This window comes from Xenopus tropicalis, chromosome 8 (genome assembly GCF_000004195.4).
Source record: "Xenopus tropicalis strain Nigerian chromosome 8, UCB_Xtro_10.0, whole genome shotgun sequence".
NCBI classification, from domain to species: domain Eukaryota; kingdom Metazoa; phylum Chordata; class Amphibia; order Anura; family Pipidae; genus Xenopus; species Xenopus tropicalis.
In genome coordinates this window covers 138,330,138-138,353,626 of record NC_030684.2, presented here as the reverse complement: position 1 = coordinate 138,353,626, position 23,489 = coordinate 138,330,138, and the positions used below count along the sequence as shown (strand labels likewise).

At 49.9% G+C, this 23,489-nt stretch overlaps 3 protein-coding genes across 3 annotated transcripts in view; all 3 read right to left on the bottom strand.

Annotated features, from left to right (window-relative positions):
• Nucleotides 1–560, bottom strand: part of igsf9 (immunoglobulin superfamily member 9) — a 53,819-nt gene extending 53,259 nt beyond the window's left edge. The window contains exon 1 of the mRNA XM_031906799.1: nucleotides 100–560. The gene's annotated coding sequence lies outside the window, so the exon portion shown is untranslated. The remainder of the gene's footprint in view (nucleotides 1–99) is intronic.
• A 608-nt stretch (nucleotides 561–1,168) lies between these two features.
• dusp23 (dual specificity phosphatase 23) lies at nucleotides 1,169–2,709 on the bottom strand. The gene is given in 2 exon segments (NM_001011371.1): nucleotides 1,169–2,372; nucleotides 2,456–2,709. Coding segments are annotated over 2 exon segments (399 nt in total). The 5' UTR covers nucleotides 2,669–2,709; the 3' UTR covers nucleotides 1,169–2,186.
• A 7,735-nt stretch (nucleotides 2,710–10,444) lies between these two features.
• On the bottom strand, nucleotides 10,445–23,260 carry mindy1 (MINDY lysine 48 deubiquitinase 1). Its single transcript, XM_002937265.5, has 10 exons — nucleotides 23,151–23,260; nucleotides 19,420–20,416; nucleotides 19,242–19,299; nucleotides 17,455–17,519; nucleotides 15,719–15,877; nucleotides 14,649–14,751; nucleotides 14,055–14,197; nucleotides 13,550–13,735; nucleotides 13,303–13,461; nucleotides 10,445–11,427 (listed from the first exon to the last, which is right to left on the bottom strand). The coding sequence occupies exons 2-10, from the start codon at nucleotides 19,984–19,986 to the stop codon at nucleotides 11,347–11,349; spliced, it is 1,521 nt and encodes a 506-aa protein (XP_002937311.1). The 5' UTR covers nucleotides 19,987–20,416; nucleotides 23,151–23,260; the 3' UTR covers nucleotides 10,445–11,346.
• Nucleotides 23,261–23,489: the final 229 nt, after the last annotated feature.

Sequence of the window (23,489 nt, the reverse complement as noted above, 5' to 3'; positions counted from 1 at the left end):
TTAGGGTATTGAATACCAATTGTTGGGCTACAAACTCCCAGCATCCCCTCTGGGCCACTGTGCTCACGAGTTGTAGGGGATAATACCCGAAGCCCTTACCTTAATGGTCAGCTCCCATGGCGAGCGCAGCCTTTGGATTGAGGGGACCCCCACCCCCGGGCGAGTGGGTTGATCCCGGTGCGCCGGTCTCCAGGCTGAGGGCTGGGGGGCTGCACAGAGGAGCCCACTACCTGTTGACAGGGGTGTAGGAGATGCCTTGTATCCAGCTCTCACAGGCTCCCACTGGCCCTCATGCTGCTGCACCCCAGTATTGGCTTTAATGTGCTGGGGGGCCCCCTCCAGGAGCCAAGATGGAGCTTCAGGCAAGGCAGCACCTGTAGCTTCCCTCCAGGCAGGCACTGAGCTCCCAGTACAGGTGGTAATGATGCTGGGTTCCTCCTCCTTCTCTCCCAGCCGTGTGTCTCCCTCTCTCCCCCTTCTCTCACTCAGCTCCAGCCACAACTCCCTGCCAGCCTGCAACTTGCAAACATAATAGTAGGAGGGCTCCCTCGCCCGGCCCCGCCCACTCTTTCAATCAAGCGCCTCTTGTTTCCACAGCAACAACCAATGGGAGCAGGAGCTGCCAGATCAGCCCTCTGCTTTCATCCCATCATAGGTGCAGCAGCTGGAGCCAATGGGAGGGCAGCTCCCTTCATGTTGTATTCCCCACCATTGGAATAGCATTGCGCTGCTCCCCCTGGCGGCCGCTGGGATAGTGCAACTTGCTGGGCTATAATAGCAAATGTCACATTTACTTCTGTGGGTTTAATAGAACTTTAGAAGTGTCTTTTCCCCCCAGTTCTTCGGTATAAGAGAAATAACATACCTGCAATTATATCTAATCAGCTGGAGCTTCCATAGGCAATACAGTATGGGGGATAGGATAAATAGTAACATAGTAGGTTAGGTTGAAAAAAGACACACGTCCATCACGTTCAACCTTAACGCCTATATATAACCTGCCTAACTGCTAGTTGATCCAGAGGAAGGCAAAAACCCCATCTGAAACCTCTCTAATTTGCCCCAGAGGGGAAAAAATTCCTTCCTGACTCCAAGATGGCAATCGGCCCAGTCCCTGGGGCAACTTGTACCAAGATCTAGCTCCCATAACCATTGAAGAGGACACTTGTTTATAAATATGGTTTATTTTCCAGTGAAATTGGACCAACATCTGTGATTTGAGGTTATGAAGACAACAAGTGATTGGCCGGCTCTGGAACCCATGATCCGTCTATGTGGCTGATGGACTACAGCTCCCATCATGCAACAAGCGGGTTGTCTTGAAACCCAAGGGACATGTGGGTTTGGGTCAACAAACTACTCCAGGTTCTGGTCTTTCCCTCCCCCCATAACATAATCAGCCATATCCAACCCCTATGGGGTGAGAGTAAGGTCTAGCAGCTGGTACAGAACATTGGCTGAAGAACAATCTAGTGTTCCGGAGCTACAGTATCAGCATTAACAGTTGAACATGTTGCTCCTCATCTAGAAACCCAATCGGCTTTGAGCATTTAACGTTCCACATAAATCCCATTCTGTCCCCCAAACTGGAAACACAGGTCAGGTCCCTCAGCTATCCGCCATTGTAATGCCCTATTCCCCTGTTGTGGGCAACTGCAGGAGAAACTGGCCAACATCCACCAACGTTCTAGATATACTTGACATACATTAAATACAAACACACACACAGTAGAAGTCTAGGGCTCCTCCTTGACCTCTAGGATGAAGAAGAAAAATGAGAGACAAGGGTTCTTCAAGCCAATGGGCAACTGGACACACCATGCAGGTCACTCATTTTGGGCAACTGCAGGAGAAACTGGCCAACATTCTAGATGTACTTGAGATACATTTAATACAAACACACACACAGTAGAAGTCTAGAGTTCCTCCTTGACCTCTGGGATGAAGACGAAAGACGGGAGACATGGGTTCTTCAAGCCAATGGGTAACTGGACACGCCATGCAGGTCACCCATTTTGGGCAACTGCAGGAGAAACTGGCCAACATTCTAGATGTACTTGAGATACATTTAATACAAACACACACACAGTAGAAGTCTAGAGTTCCTCCTTGACCTCTAGGATGAAGAAGAAAGATGGGAGACATGGGTTCTCCAAGCCAATGGGCCACTGGACACACCATGAAGGTCACTTGATGTGGTGGTGGAACTGTATGATGGCTTTTTCCTGCTCAGTTGTCTCTATGGAGCCCCGACGTAGACTCCGGATCTCGTTGATGGCATCAACGCCGGTGATCTTCCTGACCTTCACCAAGTAGCAAGCCAACATGGTACCTGTCCTCCCAAAACCATGTAAGCAGTGCACCCCGACTGCCTGGAAGGAAAAGCCTATTAAAGGGTGACTTAACCTTAGAATGGACTTTAATCAAGTTATAGACCAACTGCAACTGGTCTTACCTCTCCCTTAGCTTTTGCATCATCCACGATCTTGAGGAAGTTCTTGATCTGTTCTAGGCTGGGGGCACAGAAATCCAGGATGCGAATGCGATGTAAAGTGATACCAGGACAAGTGTCGTGATAGGGCGGCTTGTGCTCTGTCAGGGTTATCAGGTGTCGGATGCCATTCTCATAGAGGTACTCGTAGTGGGCAGGAAGTCTTGGCATCGCCATGCCGGCCAATAGCCCGGGCTCCACCCAGGAGAAATTATGAGGCGGCACTGGAGGCATTTCTGTAGGAAGGGGGACAATTAGTAGGGTTGTATTTACATGCAGGGCTGACCTGGGCTGTTTTGCTGCCCCACTACCCCAGAGTAGGCTTATGCAAAAGCTTCCTCCAAGGACCTGCGGTGGGCCCACAGAGATTGATAGGGCCGCTCCAGAGCTGTCTGTAGAAGGGGCGTGCCCTTCAGCTATTCTTTAACAACTAACGATGGGCCTCAGGTTGGCCAACAGTTATATAAAGTGTTACTATGTCCATCTTATCTCACTCTAACCATCTTACCCTACTCTCTCCATGTCCTACTGTCACCATCTAAACCTACTGTGTCCATATTGACCTACTATTGTCATTGTGCCAGCATCTGTTTAGCCCTACTGTCTCTAAGTTGTCCTAATCTTTCCATCTTGTTCTGCTGCCTCTACCTTGTACTACAGTCTCCATCTTGCCCTACTGTCAGCATGTTTCCATACACTCTCCATCTTGACCTACTGTTGCCATCTGATCTGTAGCCTACTGTTGCCATCTAAACCTACTGACACCATTTTATCTTCCTTTTTCCATCTTGACCTACTGTCTCCATCCTGCTCTACTGCCTCCATCTTGACCTACTGTCTCCATCTTGCCCTACTGTCTTCATCTTGCCCTACTGTCTCCATCTTGCCCTACTGTCTCCATCTTGCCCTACTGTCTCCATCTTGCCCTAGTGTCTCCATCTTGCCCTAGTGTCTCCATCTTGCCCTAATGTCTCCATCCTGCCCTAATGTCTCCATCTTGACCTACTGTTGCCATCTGATCTGTAGCCTACTGTTGCCATCTAAACCTACTGACACCATTTTATCTTCCTTTTTCCATCTTGCCTCCATCTTGTCCTACTGTCTCCATCTTGTCCTACTGTCTCCATCCTGCCCTACTGTCTCCATCCTGCTCTACTGTCTCCATCCTGCTCTACTGTCTCCATCTTGCCCTACTGTCTCCATCTTGCCCTACTGTCTCCATCCTGCTCTACTGTCTCCATCTTGCCCTACTGTCTCCATCTTGCCCTACTGTCTCCATCTTGCCCTACTGTCTCCATCTTGCCCTACTGTCTCCATCCTGCTCTACTGTCTCCATCTTGCCCTACTGTCTCCATTTTGCCCTACTGTCTCCATCTTGCCCTACTGTCTCCATCTTGCCCTACTGTCTCCATCCTGCTCTACTGTCTCCATCTTGCCCTACTGTCTCCATCTTGCCCTACTGTCTCCATCCTGCTCTACTGTCTCCATCTTGCCCTACTGTCTCCATCTTGCCCTACTGTCTCCATCCTGCTCTACTGTCTCCATCTTGCCCTACTGTCTCCATCTTGCCCTACTGTCTCCATCCTGCTCTACTGTCTCCATCTTGCCCTACTGTCTCCATCTTGCCCTACTGTCTCCATCCTGCCGTACTGTCTCCATCTTGCTCTACTGTCTCCATCTTGCCCTACTGTCTCCATCTTGCCCTACTGTCTCCATTCTGCTCTACTGTCTCCATCTTGCCCTACTGTCTCCATCCTGCCCTACTGTCTCCATCTTGCCCTACTGTCTCCATCTTGCCCTACTGTCTCCATCCTGCCCTACTGTCTCCATCCTACTCTACTGTCTCCATCTTGCCCTACTGTCTCCATCTTGCTCTACTGTCTCCATCTTGCCCTACTGTCTCCATCCTGCTCTACTGTCTCCATCTTGCCCTACTGTCTCCATCTTGCCCTACTGTCTCCATCTTGTCCTACTGTCTCCATCTTGCCCTACTGTCTCCATCCTGCCCTAATGTCTCCATCCTGCCCCACTGTCTCCATCCTGCCCCACTGTCTCCATCCTGCCCCACTGTCTCCATCCTACTCTACTGTCTCCATCTTGCCCTACTGTCTCCATCCTGCTCTACTGTCTCCATCTTGCCCTACTGTCTCCATCCTGCTCTACTGTCTCCATCTTGCCCTACTGTCTCCATCTTGCTCTACTGTCTCCATCTTGCCCTACTGTCTCCATCCTGCTCTACTGTCTCCATCTTGCCCTACTGTCTCCATCTTGCTCTACTGTCTCCATCCTAACCTACTGCCTCCATCTTGCCCTACTGTCTCCATCTTGCTCTACTGTCTCCATTCTAACCTACTGTCTCCATCTTGCCCTACTGTCTCCATTCTAACCTACTGTCTCCATCCTGCTCTACTGTCTCCATCTTGCCCTACTGTCTCCATCTTGCTCTACTGTCTCCATCTTGCCCTACTGTCTCCATCCTGCTCTACTGTCTCCATCTTGCCCTACTGTCTCCATCTTGCTCTACTGTCTCCATCCTAACCTACTGCCTCCATCTTGCCCTACTGTCTCCATCTTGCTCTACTGTCTCCATTCTAACCTACTGTCTCCATCTTGCCCTACTGTCTCCATCTTGCTCTACTGTCTCCATTCTAACCTACTGTCTCCATCTTGCCCTACTGTCTCCATCTTGCTCTACTGTCTCCATCTTGCCCTACTGTCTCCATCCTGCTCTACTGTCTCCATCTTGCCCTACTGTCTCCATCTTGCTCTACTGTCTCCATCCTAACCTACTGCCTCCATCTTGCCCTACTGTCTCCATCTTGCTCTACTGTCTCCATTCTAACCTACTGTCTCCATCTTACCCTACTGTCCCCATCTTGCCCTACTGTCCCCATCTTGCCCTACTGTCCCCATCTTGCCCTACTGTCCCCATCTTGCCCTACTGTTTCAATCTTGCCCTACTGTCTCCATCTTGCCCTACTGTCCCCATCTTGCCCTACTGTCCCCATCTTGCCCTACTGTCCCCATCTTGCCCTACTGTCTCCATCTTGCCCTACTGTCTCCATCTTGCCCTACTGACTCCATCTTGCCCTACTGTTTCAATCTTGCCCTACTGTCTTCATCTTGCCCTACTGTCTCCATCTTGTCCTACTGTCTTCATCTTGCCCTACTGTCTCCATCTTGCCCTACTGTCTCCATCTTGCCCTACTGTCTCCATCTTGTCATACTATCCCCATCTTGCCCTACTGTCTCCATCTTGCTCTACTGTCTCCATTCTAACCTACTGTCTCCATCTTGCCCTACTGTCCCCATCTTACCCTACTGTCCCCATCTTGCCCTACTGTCCCCATCTTGCCCTACTGTCTCCATCTTGCCCTACTGTCCCCATCTTGCCCTACTGTTTCAATCTTGCCCTACTGTCTCCATCTTGCCCTACTGTCTCCATCTTGCCCTACTGACTCCATCTTGCCCTACTGTCTCCATCTTGCCCTACTGACTCCATCTTGCCCTACTGTCTCCATCTTGCCCTACTGACTCCATCTTGCCCTACTGTCTCCATCTTGCCCTACTGACTCCATCTTGCCCTACTGTCTCCATCTTGCCCTACTGTCCCCATCTTGCCCTACTGTTTCAATCTTGCCCTACTGTCTCCATCTTACCCTACTGTCCCCATCTTGCCCTACTGTCCCCATCTTGCCCTACTGTCCCCATCTTGCCCTACTGTCTCCATCTTGCCCTACTGTCTCCATCTTGCCCTACTGACTCCATCTTGCCCTACTGTTTCAATCTTGCCCTACTGTCTCCATCTTACCCTACTGTCTCCATCTTGTCCTACTGTCTCCATCTTGCCCTACTGTCTCCATCTTGTCCTACTGTCTTCATCTTGCCCTACTGTCTCCATCTTGCCCTACTGTCTCCATCTTGCCCTGCCATCATCCTTCTTTTGTACTGTTGACATCTTTCTGAACTGTCCCCATCTGGACCTACTGACGCCATCTTGACCTATGGTTACCATCTTACCTTCCTGTCACTATTTTACCCTTTATACCTACAACTGCAAAGACCCAGTTACTGCCCGATACAAAATTAATCTGTAGGTTACAAACTCCTGCTCTGTACAGTGTAGAAACCAGGATCCAGGCATCAATGTTACCCAATATCTGTACGGGGGGTTCTAGGTTCCATTTCTGACAGGGCACTATGGGCAAGGAGCGTATATGTTCTCCCCCTATCTGTGTGGCTCTTGTACAGGGGTTTGTTCCCAGTCATATTACACTGAGATGCATGCCGCAGGCTACACTGAGTTATACACAGTCAAGTCCTTTCTAATTTTATACATATCGGGTTTTACATGGGGCCAGGTGTCAGCTGTATGGCGCAGCCTCTGTAGCACCCATTCATTCCTCCTCTCCCCCCTCACTCTCTATATTCCCCGAGTCTCCTGTCTCTCCATACTATACTCCATTCCTCCATCAGGCTTCCCTGTTCCCATACAGACATAGGGACTGACCATGAAACAGGCTGAATAGTTCACTGACACGTGGGGGCCCCCCCCCCGGGAGTTTTCCTGGAATGCTGGGGGGCCAGCCCCACACTGTTACACAGAAAATAACTCTCTGTAAGTTCAGGGACACAGCGAGCCGACAAACTAACCTGAAGTAAGTGTGAGCCTGAGCAGTGCACTCTGGGAAAGTTCCCCCCTTCTCCCTCTGACATCATAGGATACAGCCCAGGGACTGTCTGCCAATAGCAGCACTTGTAGCGGCAAGGGAGCGTGGCTCATCTGCACTTCTGCTCACTACTCCCCCTATCAGTGTGTTATTAGTAGGAATGGCCCTAATTATGCAAGTACCCCTATATGTTTGTGTGAGCCCCTCAATTGCTGCCTGTCTGTATCTGTCCTGTTCCCTTTGCACAATAGGGATGTCATATACTGCTGCACCCGGGCAGGATACGGAGACGGGCAACAAAGCTAATAAAGGAAACACAGGAAAGATTATGAGCAAACTTAAGGGGCTGTTCCTGCTGAATTGTGCTTAGTACAGGGGAATCCCTATGGGCCATAGTTTTATGGTATCTCTCTGTACAGGCTATGAGCAAACTTAGGGGGCTGTTCCTGCTGAATTGTGCTTAGTACAGGGGAATCCCTATGCTGCCATAGTTTTATGGTATCTCTCTGTACAGGCTATGAGCAAACTTAAGGGGCTGTTCCTGCTGAATTGTGCTTAGTACAGGGGAATCCCTATGGGCCATAGTTTTATGGTATCTCTCTGTACAGGCTATGAGCAAACTTAGGGGGCTGTTCCTGCTGAATTGTGCTTAGTACAGGGGAATCCCTATGCTGCCATAGTTTTATGGTATCTCTCTGTACAGGCTATGAGCAAACTTAGGGGGCTGTTCCTGCTGAATTGTGCTTAGTACAGGGGAATCCCTATGTGCCATAGTTTTATGGTATCTCTCTGTACAGGCTATGGGCAAACTTAGGGGGCTGTTCCTGCTGAATTGAGCTTAGTACAGGGGAATCCCTATGTGCCATAGTTTTATGGTATCTCTCTGTACAGGCTATGAGCAAACTTAGGGGGCTGTTCCTGCTGAATTGTGCTTAGTACAGGGGAATCCCTATGGGCCATAGTTTTATGGTATCTCTCTGTACAGGCTATGAGCAAACTTAGGGGGCTGTTCCTGCTGAATTGTGCTTAGTACAGGGGAATCCCTATGGGCCATAGTTTTATGGTATCTCTCTGTACAGGCTATGAGCAAACTTAGGGGGCTGTTCCTGCTGAATTGTGCTTAGTACAGGGGAATCCCTATGCTGCCATAGTGTTATGGTATCTCTCTGTACAGGCTATGAGCAAACTTAGGGGGCTGTTCCTGCTGAATTGTGCTTAGTACAGGGGAATCCCTATGTGCCATAGTTTTATGGTATATCTCTGTACAGGCTATGAGCAAACTTAGGGGGCTGTTCCTGCTGAATTGTGCTTAGTACAGGGGAATCCCTATGTGCCATAGTTTTATGGTATCTCTCTGTACAGGCTATGAGCAAACTTAGGGGGCTGTTCCTGCTGAATTGTGCTTAGTACAGGGGAATCCCTATGCTGCCATAGTGTTATGGTATCTCTCTGTACAGGCTATGAGCAAACTTAGGGGGCTGTTCCTGCTGAATTGTGCTTAGTACAGGGGAATCCCTATGTGCCATAGTTTTATGGTATCTCTCTATACAGGCTACAAGGAAGAGAGATCCATAGAAGGATAGTGCTGCCAGTCCTGCGCCAGATCCAATCTGCTCCTGGTCCATCTGTTTCCTGTGCTGAGACCCAGGTGGGTCGGTACTGGAGGGATTAGCAGGACAGTTAGGGTTGCACTCCCTGCATCCTTAGCAGCGTCATCAGGGGGTTATGTCCGGGCCGTGTCCTTACATCCACCACTTGCTGATCCCTAATGCTACCCGGCCCCTCCCCACTCTGATTCCCTAGGCAGGAAGCTTTAGCCAACCAGAAAGCTGCTTACAACAGGTACATTGCTCTTTGGTGCCCTGTTCTTTTTTTTTTACCTTATTATATATATATATATAATATAAAGGGGTTGTTTTCCTTTGAGTTACCTTTCTGTATAATGTAGAGAGTGATATTCTGAGACAATGTGCAATTGGTCTTCATTTTTTATTTGTAGTTTTTGAACTATTTCAGTTTTTGTTCAGCAGCTCTCCAGTTTGGACAGCTATCTGGTTGCTAGGGTCCAAATTACCTTAGCAACCAGGAAGTCATTTGAATGAAAGATGGATATATTTATAGGAGAGGGGCCGAGTAGAAAAATATGTTATATAATACAATAACAATAAAACTGGAGCCTCACAGAGCAATTTAAGTTGACAACGTTTTGTTGTATGGAACATGAGCCGCTTGGGCAGAATATTCAGCCATCTATGTGTGACCACTAGGGGTGCTGTTGAGACAGTGGGCAATAATAATGAAGGCCATACACGGATTTCAGCTGCCGATTCAAGGCTTTTGGAGTCAGCAGCTTATCTGCCCGTGTATGGGGCCCCCGATGGGCCTCCCTGATCGACATCTGCCCGAAAGTGTTGATTGGTCAGGTTTGATTTTCCCAGCAGACTGGGGGCAACGTTGGCTCATTTAGGTTTTCCTCGGGGCCCCCAGCTCCCAGTCCTGATTAATGGACAATGAACATTATATTTCAGAGGTGGGTGCCCATTGGTTGGTTACCCCTGTAGAGAATAAAATGGCTTTCCCATTGGTCCACCTTTATGAGATATATTAACCCCTTTGCCAGAGATGCTGCTGCCATAGAAACAGGGTTGGACAGGGGTGTCCAGGGACTATTGTCTAGGGGCCACCCCACCCTATAGGAAGCAGACCCCGAGGTCATATGGGGTGGGGTCCAGGGGAGAGGGGGCTTGAACCACTGGGTCCGTTTTCTCTATTTAGCAGGTAAATCCCTGCACCCCACAAGGTAGGAGAGCGCAGATTTACAGGCCAGTGGGTGGGGAGGGGGGGGGGGGACAGGTCAGGGTGGGCAGGGCTAGTAAGTTTGCTAGATTTTTTTGCAGGGGGGCCCAGCCCAGAGTTTCACCACTGCCCCCACCCCAGTTGCAATGTCAAGCCCCCTACCCCTACAGTGGCCACGATGGAGGGGGGGTGATTATCTGGCGCTTGCAGTTCGCGGAGGGGCCAGGCATTGGTCGACAGGGGCACAGGGGGTGTTTCCTGGGGGCCCGCTGGCCCAGTCCAACTGCATAGAAATCATAACAAGCTGGTACCCCCCCCCCCCCCCCCCCCGTGAATACCCCTTTACTTGTCCTTTAGAGACAGGTATATAAATTATCACCCTCCCAGTTATTTTTTGGGTTTATTTCTCCTTTAGTGAAGTACGGCTGCCATTTTTTTTGAGGGGGGGGAGGCTAAGAGGACAATGATGATTCTGGAGATACCAACGTGAGTGAGAGGTAAAATGCTTTATTTATCAGAGTGAATGTGTGAGTATTGAGAGAAGGAACCTTGGCAGTGCCCGGCGTAGGCGGCAACCCCACTGGGCAACTATTGCTGGTCACGTGAATACTGAGGGGGGGGGGGGCAATGTCTGCAAATGGAACAGAGGAGGAGCATCCAGCCAACCCGCCATTGGGCATGGGCCCCCGGACACCCCCAAACAGAACACTGATTGCAGAAGAGCCAAGTGCAGAGGCGACAGTTTATTTCCCCTTGAACTAAAAGCTGCAGAATAAACAACATGGCGGATAAAGGTGCTTAAATGTGGGCGTGGCAAAAGAAAAAAAATTGGGGGGGGGAAATCACATCATTATCAAAAAGTAGATATTTTGTTTCAAGCGTAAGGTGCAAAACTGTTCCCATTGCCTTATAAAGGTTCTGTAACTGCTAAAAAGGGGCGCCAAAGAGCGTAAGGTGGGTGGTGGTGCGCGCAAGCGGCGACTGTCGGGGAACGCAAGTAGCCAATCCGGCTGCTCTCTAGCCCTTTAAGTGGATACCTAGATCAGTGGTAAACATTGGCGCTCGGCCGCGCCGCGACAGAGACACAAAAACGCCGCCGCTGCCCGTAAGAAAAAGAAGATCGTTCACAACTTCACACCTAAAGATCAGGGGGCGGGGTTTGGTCACAAGAAGAGGTTTGCTACCGAATTAGAAAAAAAATACAGAGGGGGCAGGTGTTGGAAATTGCCCCCTTGGTACCAGAGAATGACCCCCCCGTGGTGCTCTTGCCTTTAGGTCTGGGTGGGGGCGCATCACGGAGTGTCGGCAAATAGCAGCACGAAGAGGGACGGTGATCTGCGCACCCCAGCGGTGCGTCTCGCTGCTCCAGTGTACTGGGGGGGGGGGGGGCTACAGCAGGGTGCAATCAGAATCCTTATTCGCCCGCTGCCGCCGTTCCCCAGAGGAGCGCCCCGAAGTCTGTGCTCGAGCCTGGAAACAAGCAGAGAGGGGGTACAGTGTCAGGGGTACAATGTCTAATAGAGCATAAGCCGCAACCAATTGTCAGGTGTTAGTTGCCCTTTAAATGACCAAAAGTGGACCCGCCCAAGAATATGCTTCTCCAATCATGAGCCCTGGTTATATGGTGTATATAGTGAGGGCCTCTGGGGCAGGGACTAGTAGGAATGGGATAATCTATAGAAATCATGGATAATAATAAGAATGGGGATCAGGTTTGGGGAGGAAGAGTTTGGATATGAAAGTGAGGGCTGGAAGGTCCCCCCCCTTGCATTGATCTCTATGGAGAAAGTGTTGTAAATGTTGATGGAATAAGAGCTCCCTCTACTGGCCAACGCTTTGCTAGCAGAAGGGTTCAGGTACTGTGGGCTGGGCAAGTTCCAGAGTGCTAGGGATCCTAAATTATAAGGCACAGAGGGGTTCCATGGCGATATAAAGGTTATTTGTGGCTACTGTATATTATATAGTGAATAAAGTACCCCCTATTGTAACATATAGGGATATTATAAGTCACAGAGGGGTTCCATGGCGATATAAAGGTTATTTGTGGCTCTTGTATATTATATAGTGAATAAAGTACCCCCTATTGTAACATATAGGGATATTATAAGTCACAGAGGGGTTCCATGGCCATATAAAGGTTATTTGTGGCTCCTGTATATTATATAGTGAATAAAGTACCCCCTATTGTAACATATAGGGATATTATAAGTCACAGAGGGGTTCCATGGCCATATAAAGGTTATTTGTGGCTCCTGTATATTATATAGTGAATAAAGTACCCCCTATTGTAACATATAGGGATATTATAAGGCACAGAGGGGTTCCATGGCCATATAAAGGGTATTTGTGGCTCCTGTATATTATATAGTGAATAAAGTACCCCCTATTGTAACATATAGGGATATTATAAGTCACAGAGGGGTTCCATGGCCATATAAAGGTTATTTGTGGCTCTTGTATATAATATAGTGAATAAAGTACCCCCTATTGTAACATATAGGGATATTATAAGTCACAGAGGGGTTCCATGGCCATATAAAGGTTATTTGTGGCTCTTGTATATAATATAGTGAATAAAGTACCCCCTATTGTAACATATAGGGATATTATAAGTCACAGAGGGGTTCCATGGCCATATAAAGGTTATTTGTGGCTCCTGTATATTATATAGTGAATAAAGTACCCCCTATTGTAACATATAGGGATATTATAAGGCACAGAGGGGTTCCATGGCCATATAAAGGTTATTTGTGGCTCCTGTATATTATATAGTGAATAAAGTACCCCCTATTGTAACATATAGGGATATTATAAGGCACAGAGGGGTCCCATGGCCATATAAAGGTTATTTGTGGCTCTTGTATATTATATAGTGAATAAAGTACCCCCTATTGTAACATATAGGGATATTATAAGTCACAGAGGGGTTCCATGGCCATATAAAGGGTATTTGTGGCTCCTGTATATTATATAGTGAATAAAGTACCCCCTATTGTAACATATAGGGATATTATAAGGCACAGAGGGGTTCCATGGCCATATAAAGGTACGGGGCTGAAGGTCAACTGCTTTTATACAGGCCATGGAACTCCGAGGTGACTATATATTTTACAACAGGGGGTACTTTATTTATTATAATATACAAGTTTTAGTGAGTCATGTGACAGAATCCATTTATAAGGATATAATTTACAGTTTTGTCCCATAGGGAAGTGACCAAACTGTATATTATAATAATGATAATTACTCTCCCTGGCCCAAAGATCAGTATAGTAGGCAACATCAAGACTGTACCAAGTGCAATCAAACTCAGGGGGGGGGGGGGATAATACAGTCAGACATTACCTGCTGGGGTGTGGCTTGCTGAGGTGCCTGATGGGGAGGGTGTTGCTGCTGCTGCTGCTGCTGATATTCCTCCTGTTGCAGTTGCTGGGCCAGCTCCAGGTCGCTCATTGCCAGAGGTCCCTGCTGTTGCTGCTGCAGCGATAAAGCGATCATGTAATCCTGGGGGGGGGGGGGGGGAAACATGAATGAGGTATGTGCCACACCATGTCCAATCTCTATACAGAGGGAAGGCGGGCCCCCGTCTCACCTGATCCACCTGTCTCTGCTGCAGCTGCTGGGGGCTGCCGAACGAGGCCTCCTTCTCCAGGTGCTGCGTCAGGTGGAAATCGGAGTCGCAGAAGCAGCTGTCCCCCTCCACGTTGTGTAGGCTCTCCCAGATCACCTTCTCCTCGTTCAGGAACCCTTGGTCGGTCACCAGGAGGTACAGGTGCCCCTATGCAAAATGAATACCCCCCCGTTACATTGAGTCCAGGGGAAGCTGGGGGTACGTCCCTTACGCCACCCTAGGTAGGCACTTGGAATAAGGATCAGACATAGGGGGAGCTAAATGGAATGATCTGGGCAATGCTTGACCAATCAGGTGCTTGCTTTCATTATTCACACTGCACTAGGCTGATCCATATAACCTGCCACAGCCTTTCCCCATATAACTACCACAGACTTTACTTTCCAGCAGTGGGCACGGGCAGGCTATGCCAGGGGTTAGGGCTACCATGGCAACGGGACACTTTCGGGGGTTTCGGGGTTCCCACCTTGTGCTTTATGAGTGTGCTGAAATGGTTATTTCTGAAGAAGACGCTCAGCTCCCCCTCCTTCACGGCAGCCATTAGCTCACAGAGGCCATGATACGTCAGCTGGGCGGCGGAAGATTCCAGAAACAGCTCCGCTATGAGACCTGTAACAAAAAAAGGGTTACAAAGGGTCAGTGGGTCTGAAAACGGGGGGGCGGTTAGGTGGTGGGCGGGGAGGGTGGCATTAAGAGCTCCGCCCCAAACCTTCCCACAACCAATAGGAGTGTCAGCCCCAACCCATCTGACCTGCAGGTAAACCAGTGGGCTTTATGTCGGCCTCTCCAATGGGCACCCCTAGAGGGCGCTAGCGGGTAAGCTGCAATTCACAATATGGTCTCGGGGTGTGAATTCTAGCCTTGAAGTGTCTTCTAAAATACTATATATTTGCCTGCATTATGGAGACCGTTCCTACCCATTAATCAATGACAATAATCCCTTCTCATTTTCAGTCCATGGCTACTAATAAGCACTGATATAAACGCTACGTGTGCCAAGGCCCGTACATTGCCCTGTGACTAGCCACACTAGGGTGTAACCCTCCCCACCCAGTCTTACCTTCTGCAACCTGGGTGCTGTCATTCGAATGTTTGCAAGTTATGATTTTCTCCACAAGTTGGTTGTAACTGAGCTTCCCGACAGCCTGTACTGCTTCTGCGCTCTGTGGGAAATAGCACACCGATCCTTATAAACTGCAACTGTCTTATGGGGAACCCCTCAGTGCCTTCTAATATCCTTATCATTTACAGTAGGGGGTACATTATCCCTTATAATACATGAGTGATACTCAGAGTTCCCTGTATAACTCAGCCTGCAGCCTTGTGCCTTTATATGGGCACAGAACCCCTCAGTGACTGCTAATATCCTTATCATTTACAGTAGGGGGTACATTATCCCTTATAATACATGAGTGATACTCAGAGTTCCCTGTATAACTCAGCCTGCAGCCTTGTGCCTTTATATGGGCACAGAACCCCTCAGTGACTGCTAATATCCTTATCATTTACAGTAGGGGGTACATTATCCCTTATAATACATGAGTGATACTCAGAGTTCCCTGTATAACTCAGCCTGCAGCCTTGTGCCTTTATATGGGGGGCACAGAACCCCTCAGTGACTGCTAATATCCTTATCATTTACAGTAGGGGGTACATTATCCCTTATAATACACGAGTGATACTCAGAGTTCCCTGTATAACTCAGCCTGCAGCCTTGTGCCTTTATATGGGCACAGAACCCCTCAGTGACTGCTAATATCCTTATCATTTACAGTAGGGGGTACATTATCCCTTATAATACATGAGTGATACTCAGAGTTCCCTGTATAACTCAGCCTGCAGCCTTGTGCCTTTATATGGGCACAGAACCCCTCAGTGACTGCTAATATCCTTATCATTTACAGTAGGGGGTACATTATCCCTTATAATACATGAGTGATACTCAGAGTTCCCTGTATAACTCAGCCTGCAGCCTTGTGCCTTTATATGGGCACAGAACCCCTCAGTGACTGCTAATATCCTTATCATTTACAGTAGGGGGTACATTATCCCTTATAATACATGAGTGATACTCAGAGTTCCCTGTATAACTCAGCCTGCAGCCTTGTGCCTTTTAAACTTGGTGCTGACCTGTGGATCGACCAACCAGCCATGGTAGAGAGGAATATTCAGCAGGTCGAACACGATGCACTCGGGGGTATACTCGAAGTCGGCCACGCCAGTAAATCGCACGTTGACATCCAGCCCGGTGGAGAGCTTGGGCAGCACAGTCATGGCGTCATTTACGTTCTGCAGATAGAAAGGAGCATATATAAGGAGAGAATGGCCCCTCTGATTTATGGCTTTGACCCAGGATCCCCATCACCTGACTTGCGCCCACCCTGCACTAGTGCGCCAGATATCTTGGCCAATCCCATTCCCAGTATGCCCCAGGGGCCAGATATCTTGGCCAATCCCATTCCCAGTATGCCCCAGGGGCCTGAGAGGGCGAGCAATCCCATTCCCAGTATGCCCCAGGGGCCAGAGAGGGCGAGCAATCCCATTCCCAGTATGCCCCAGGGGCCAGAGAGGGCGAGCAATCCCATTCCCAGTATGCCCCAGGGGCCAGAGAGGGCGAGCAATCCCATTCCCAGTATGCCCCAGGGGCCAGAGAGGGCGAGCAATCCCATTCCCAGTATGCCCCAGGGGCCAGAGAGGGCGAGCAATCCATTCCCAGTATGCCCCAGGGCCAGAGAGGGCGAGCAATCCCCATATGCCGGCAGGGGAGCAACCTCCATGCCCCAGGGGCCAGAGAGGGCGAGCAATCCCATTCCCAGTATGCCCCAGGGGCCAGAGAGGGCGAGCAATCCCATTCCCAGTATGCCCCAGGGGCCAGAGAGGGCGAGCAATCCCATTCCCAGTATGCCCCAGGGGCCAGAGAGGGCGAGCAATCCCATTCCCAGTATGCCCCAGGGGCCAGAGAGGGCGAGCAATCCCATTCCCAGTATGCCCCAGGGGCCAGAGAGGGCGAGCAATCCCATTCCCAGTATGCCCCAGGGGCCAGAGAGGGCGAGCAATCCCATTCCCAGTATGCCCCAGGGGCCAGAGAGGGCGAGCAATCCCATTCCCAGTATGCCCCAGGGGCCAGAGAGGGCGAGCAATCCCATTCCCAGTATGCCCCAGGGGCCAGAGAGGGCGAGCAATCCCATTCCCAGTATGCCCCAGGGGCCAGAGAGGGCGAGCAATCCCATTCCCAGTATGCCCCAGGGGCCAGAGAGGGCGAGCAATCCCATTCCCAGTATGCCCCAGGGGCCAGAGAGGGCGAGCAATCCCATTCCCAGTATGCCCCAGGGGCCAGAGAGGGCGAGCAATCCCATTCCCAGTATGCCCCAGGGGCCAGAGAGGGCGAGCAATCCCATTCCCAGTATGCCCCAGGGGCCAGAGAGGGCGAGCAATCCCATTCCCAGTATGCCCCAGGGGCCAGAGAGGGCGAGCAATCCCATTCCCAGTATGCCCCAGGGGCCAGAGAGGGCGAGCAATCCCATTCCCAGTATGCCCCAGGGGCCAGAGAGGGCGAGCAATCCCATTCCCAGTATGCCCCAGGGGCCAGAGAGGGCGAGCAATCCCATTCCCAGTATGCCCCAGGGGCCAGAGAGGGCGAGCAATCCCATTCCCAGTATGCCCCAGGGGCCAGAGAGGGCGAGCAATCCCATTCCCAGTATGCCCCAGGGGCCAGCTGGTTATACAGGGACACACTGGAATGTCTGGGTGGGGAGGGGTGTTTGGTTGGGGAGGGGTGCTGTTTCCAGTAAATACACCCTGTCAGCAAACACAGGAATGGGGGGGGCAGTTGACAGTAAACATTGGGTGACGAGAGGAGGAATAACCTGCTGGAAGTTGAGCTGCAGAGCTTCGGAATTCTCCTGCGGTTGGATGGAGAGGATGCAGTCTCCTGTAACCAATCAGAGCACAGAGATATACGGTCAGGGGGCAACATTCCTATTTACCCTTGGCCGCCCCCCGACTGCCTGCCGGCCAAACACTTTACGTGCTGCTGTTCTGAACGACCCTCATATAGTACGAGTCCATCCAAGCTGCACCGGTCAGCAGTGCTACCGCCTCACCACTGCCTCCATTTTGCCTGGTTTTGTGTAGGTTCCCCCCACGCTTGTGTGAGGGGAGAGGGAACCCACCCACTTTAAATCAGCAGTTTAAAGAGGGGGGGGTGGGTGCTTTTTAGTAGGTTATAGAAACCCCAATTCTAAGCAACTTTTCAGTTAGTCTTCATTATTTATGACAGTTTTCAATTAAAAAAAAAAAATGAAGACCAATTGAAAAGTTGCTTAGAACAGGCCATTAAAGTTAAAGGTGAACCCCCCTTTATTATACCCTAGGCCCCGTGTCTTCCACTAAAAGCCACTTTGCAGAATGGTCTGTAATTGCCCACGTGTTACAAGCTGCCCCCCCCCCCCGGAATGGAAACATCCTCTCTCTGTGGTTAATTATTCATGACAGCTTCCCGTCAAAAATACAATTAGTGGCTGCTAATGGGGGAAGCGTTGGGTGGCGCCACGCTATCAGCCCGGAGCTCGGATTCCCGGGCACCCAATCCCCTTCCCTCCCTGGGGGGGGCAGTAAGGCTGCACTCACACAGGCCTGGCACAATAACACCTTTATGCCCAGCCAGACACTTCCTGCCCTTGTTATTAAAGGCCACAATCTTATCGTTCTCGGCTGCAACAGGGCGACTCGCGAGGGGGGGTTACGTTTCCCAGCCAAGTCCCTCCCACTAGGATCACTCTCAGGCAGCCTCTCACACATTCTGCAGCCAAATATTTCTTTTTCTCAGTTACCTGAAAGTCTATATGGAGCCTCGGCCAGGCAGCAACATGGCAGCTCCCACTCATGCATACAGTTAGCTACGCAGGGGAGGGATTTCCTGCACTAAACTGGTTTCTAAACTGCCATGTAATGAGAATGTGATTGTTATATTCTATATACACAGTAGAATTATCTGTAAAGAAAGTGGAGGGCTACTGGGGGCACAGATCTCCCCTGCTAAAGGGATGTGGGGGGCTTGGGCAGATACAGAAGCTCTAAATATAAGATTACTTTGTTGAGCTTTAGGGGTTAAAAAAAGTTAACTTTTTAAGTATGTTATAGAAAGGCCAATTCTAAACAACTTTTCAATTGGTCTTCATTATTTGTTTTTTTTTTTTTTTTTTTAAGTTTTTGAATTATTTGCCTTTTTCTTCTAACTCCTTGCAGCTTTCAATTGGGGGTCACTGACCCCGGCAGCCAAAATACTATAGCTCTGTAGAAAAAAACTGCAATAAAAAATGAAGACCAATTGCAAAGTGTCTCAATATTCCTCTCTACATCATAATAAAAATTAGCCTGAATGCTATTGGTCACTAAATGAAAACCAAGGGACCCCAGTTCGGAGGGCAGTCGGGGGGGGGGGAGGGGTGCGGTTGGATCTAGTAAAGGTCACTGCTAACAATAATAAGACCTTAATACAGAACCAACTCATTAACCCTTGTGAGGGGAACCAAATGATGGCAAGCCCCCCCACCCATTGTTACCACTTTAATTAGACTGCTCCATCTCTTGTAAAACCCCACTGACACACAATATCATTTCTGCCCCCCCCCGCGCTTAAACATGGACTTACCCAGATGGGCCATCAGCTCCTCCGACGTAATGACTTCTTTCTGGGGGGGTAATTTTACCTAAAAAAAAAACAAAAAAACAGCGACCAAATGTACATTAGCCAAATTGGCCCATTTAACCCTCCCACGTGCCCCACCAAGTGGCAGGGGGCAGCTCCTACTTTGGGCAGATTTGCCTACCTTCCAGCGCAGGAAGAGAATGTTCATGATGGCCAGCAGAGGGCAAGGTCCATTCTCGCTCTGGGTAATGATGGGCGTCCTCTCCCCTTTCCAGTTGACCCACTTCACAAAGTAGTAGTCGGCCGAGGCGCCGCTTTCCGGGCAACTAGAAGGTCCGGCCTCCAAAGCCTCTTCCGAAGGGCTGGCACTGGGACTGGAGCAGAGGAGGTTCTGCAGGGAGGGGTTCTCCGTGTTGCCCTCGGAAGGTTCCCCGCTGCTCTCCTTGTTCTCTGAATCCGACGGGTCGGTCACCCTGCTGGAGTCCAGTGGCGCTGCGTCCCCCGTCTCCGATTCGCTCGCACTTTGGGCGACAGAGGATCCACCGAGACCACCGGTCTCCTGATTCTGAGACACCGATTCCGACACCACGATCTCTTCATTCCCCTCCAGCATCTGGATCTCCGGAACCAGCGCCTCATCAGGTTCCTTCCGCCCCTCTGGAACCTGGCAGTCTTCTACTTTGCCGGGCTGGATCAGGCTCTCCTCCTCCGCCAGGTCCATGTTGGAACCATTCACGGGCGACTCCATCGTTTCCTATTTCTTTTTTTTTAATTTAAAAAAAAAAATCGACCCCCGTAACGACGCGTCGGCTCCCTTTCTGCTTAAAAAATATTCATACAGCCATAAAAATAGATTTTTAAAAAAAAATTGCCCAAAAAAATGCAAAAAGTATATATATATTATTCCAAAGGTTTGTGCCGATATATTACAGTATTTACATTAAATTAAAGGGTAAGTTATTTCATCCTCACTGCCGACTGCACGTCATATTCCCATATAAGGAGATCAAGGGCGTTCCTCGGTATGGCTTGGCTCCGCCCCTCCCTGCTAAGGTTAAATGTAGTCGGTATAGAGCGGTTATGGTGTGAGTTGTCAGAGAGGAGACTTCGGCGGTTGCTTAAACGGGTTCCGGTGGCGGCTTGGGTCATGTGATGCTTGTGAAAGTGCTTGGTTGTGCCTGGAAATTAAACAAAAGGGAAACGTTCAGCAGAAGCTAATTACTCTGTCAGGAATTTATATATAAATGTGCGTTTGATGGAGTTACTTGCCCTTTAACATTTATCCACTGGAACCGATGGTTTTTCCCTACAGGGGTCATACGGGGCGCTAAAGCCCAAGAGTCTGCCATAGACACTGGAACCCCAACGCACTTGGAAAGCAAATTTTAAGACAGGCTAGTGTCCCCCTTCCCGACGGGCTAGTACCCCTTTCCAACGGGCGGCTAGTACCCCATTTAGATCAACTAGTACCCCTTTAAGACTGTATCCTGGGTGGGCAGGGATAGGTGCTAGTACCCCTTTTAGATGGGCTAGGACCCCCTTTTTAGATGGGCTAGTACCCCCCTTTTAGACGGGCTAGTATGCCATTAAGCCTTGTATCCTGGGTGGGCAGGAAGAGGTGTGGGAATGATATGGCACCCTGGCACTGTGCCCCAATCTAGGCGACAAGTGTTTGTGCAACAGATAAGGAACATTGCCCCACTCTCAGCCCAAAACCCAGCCCTGTACCGGGTATAGGGCACTCGCTATACACAGACATAAGGCTGTACCGGGTATAGGGCACTCACTATACACAGACATAAGGCTGTACCGGGTATAGGGCACTCACTATACACAGACATAAGGCTGTACCGGGTATAGGGCACTCACTATACACAGACATAAGGCTGTACCGGGTATAGGGCACTCACTATACACAGACATAAGGCTGTACCGGGTATAGGGCACTCACTATACACAGGCATAAGGCTGTACCGGGTATAGGGCACTCACTATACACAGACATAAGGCTGTACCGGGTATAGGGCACTCACTATACACAGACATAAGGCTGTACCGGGTATAGGGCACTCACTATACACAGACATAAGGCTGTACCGGGTATAGGGCACTCGCTATACACAGGCATAAGGCTGTACCGGGTATAGGGCACTCACTATACACAGACATAAGGCTGTACCGGGTATAGGGCACTCACTATACACAGGCATAAGGCTGTACCGGGTATAGGGCACTCACTATACACAGACATAAGGCTGTACCGGGTATAGGGCACTCACTATACACAGACATAAGGCTGTACCGGGTATAGGGCACTCGCTATACACAGACATAAGGCTGTACCGGGTATAGGGCACTCGCTATACACAGACATAAGGCTGTACCGGGTATAGGGCACTCACTATACACAGACATAAGGCTGTACCGGGTATAGGGCACTCACTATACACAGACATAAGGCTGTACCGGGTATAGGGCACTCACTATACACAGACATAAGGCTGTACCGGGTATAGGGCACTCACTATACACAGACATAAGGCTGTACCGGGTATAGGGCACTCACTATACACAGACATAAGGCTGTACCGGGTATAGGGCACTCACTATACACAGGCATAAGGCTGTACCGGGTATAGGGCACTCACTATACACAGACATAAGGCTGTACCGGGTATAGGGCACTCACTATACACAGACATAAGGCTGTACCGGGTATAGGGCACTCACTATACACAGACATAAGGCTGTACCGGGTATAGGGCACTCGCTATACACAGGCATAAGGCTGTACCGGGTATAGGGCACTCACTATACACAGACATAAGGCTGTACCGGGTATAGGGCACTCACTATACACAGGCATAAGGCTGTACCGGGTATAGGGCACTCACTATACACAGACATAAGGCTGTACCGGGTATAGGGCACTCACTATACACAGACATAAGGCTGTACCGGGTATAGGGCACTCGCTATAACACAGACATAAGGCTGTACCGGGTATAGGGCACTCGCTATACACAGACATAAGGCTGTACCGGGTATAGGGCACTCACTATACACAGACATAAGGCTGTACCGGGTATAGGGCACTCACTATACACAGGCATAAGGCTGTACCGGGTATAGGGCACTCACTATACACAGACATAGGCTGTACCGGGTATAGGGCACTCACTATACACAGACATAACGGGTATAGGGCCCACTAACAGATAAGCTGACGGGTATAGGGCACTCGCTATACACAGACATAAGGCTGTACCGGGTATAGGGCACTCGCTATACACAGACATAAGGCTGTACCGGGTATAGGGCACTCGCTATACACAGGCATAAGGCTGTACCGGGTATAGGGCACTCACTATACACAGGCATAAGGCTGTACCGGGTATAGGGCACTCGCTATACACAGACATAAGGCTGTACCGGGTATAGGGCACTCGCTATACACAGGCATAAGGCTGTACCGGGTATAGGGCACTCGCTATACACAGGCATAAGGCTGTACCGGGTATAGGGCACTCGCTATACACAGACATAAGGCTGTACCGGGTATAGGGCACTCGCTATACACAGACATAAGGCTGTACCGGGTATAGGGCACTCGCTATACACAGACATAAGGCTGTACGGGTATAGGGCACTCACTATACACAGACATAAGGCTGTACCGGGTATAGGGCACTCACTATACACAGACATAAGGCTGTACCGGGTATAGGGCACTCACTATACACAGACATAAGGCTGTACCGGGTATAGGGCACTCGCTATACACAGACATAAGGCTGTACCGGGTATAGGGCACTCACTATACACAGGCATAAGGCTGTACCGGGTATAGGGCACTCACTATACACAGGCATAAGGCTGTACCGGGTATAGGGCAGGCAGGGAAGGACTTACCTGTACCGTAGGTCCCCCAGTAGATCCCAGGACAAACGAGCTCCTCTCGCCCCCCACCCACCAGCCCCACTCCGGATCCTGTTATGATTTTCTGTCAGCTCTTCTTGTAGGAGTGACAGCGACTCCGTCCCAGGCAGCGACCCCTGCTGGATGGAGGTAGCAGCGCCCTGGAGCCATACGAAAGGATAGCTGCTCTTTCTCGCAGAACTTGTGCAGCGGCCCCTGCTGGATGGAGGTAGCAGCGATAAGAAGGGATTTCTGCTCTTTCTCGTAGAACTTGTGCAGCGGCCCCTGTCGGTGGGAGGTTGCACTGCGCTGAGATGGGAAGAGAAGGGAAAC

Excerpts from the sequence above, each read along its gene's own strand:
- mindy1 (XM_002937265.5), bottom strand. The coding sequence starts at position 19,986 with ATGGAGTCGCCCGTGAATGGTTCCAACATGGACCTGGCGGAGGAGGAG. Across the intron at positions 13,736-14,054 it reads GCACACTCATAAAGCACAAG|GGGCACCTGTACCTCCTGGT; the intron begins GTGGGAACCCCG and ends CATTTTGCATAG. Across the intron at positions 13,462-13,549 it reads AGCAGAGACAGGTGGATCAG|GATTACATGATCGCTTTATC; the intron begins GTGAGACGGGGG and ends CCCCCCCCCCAG.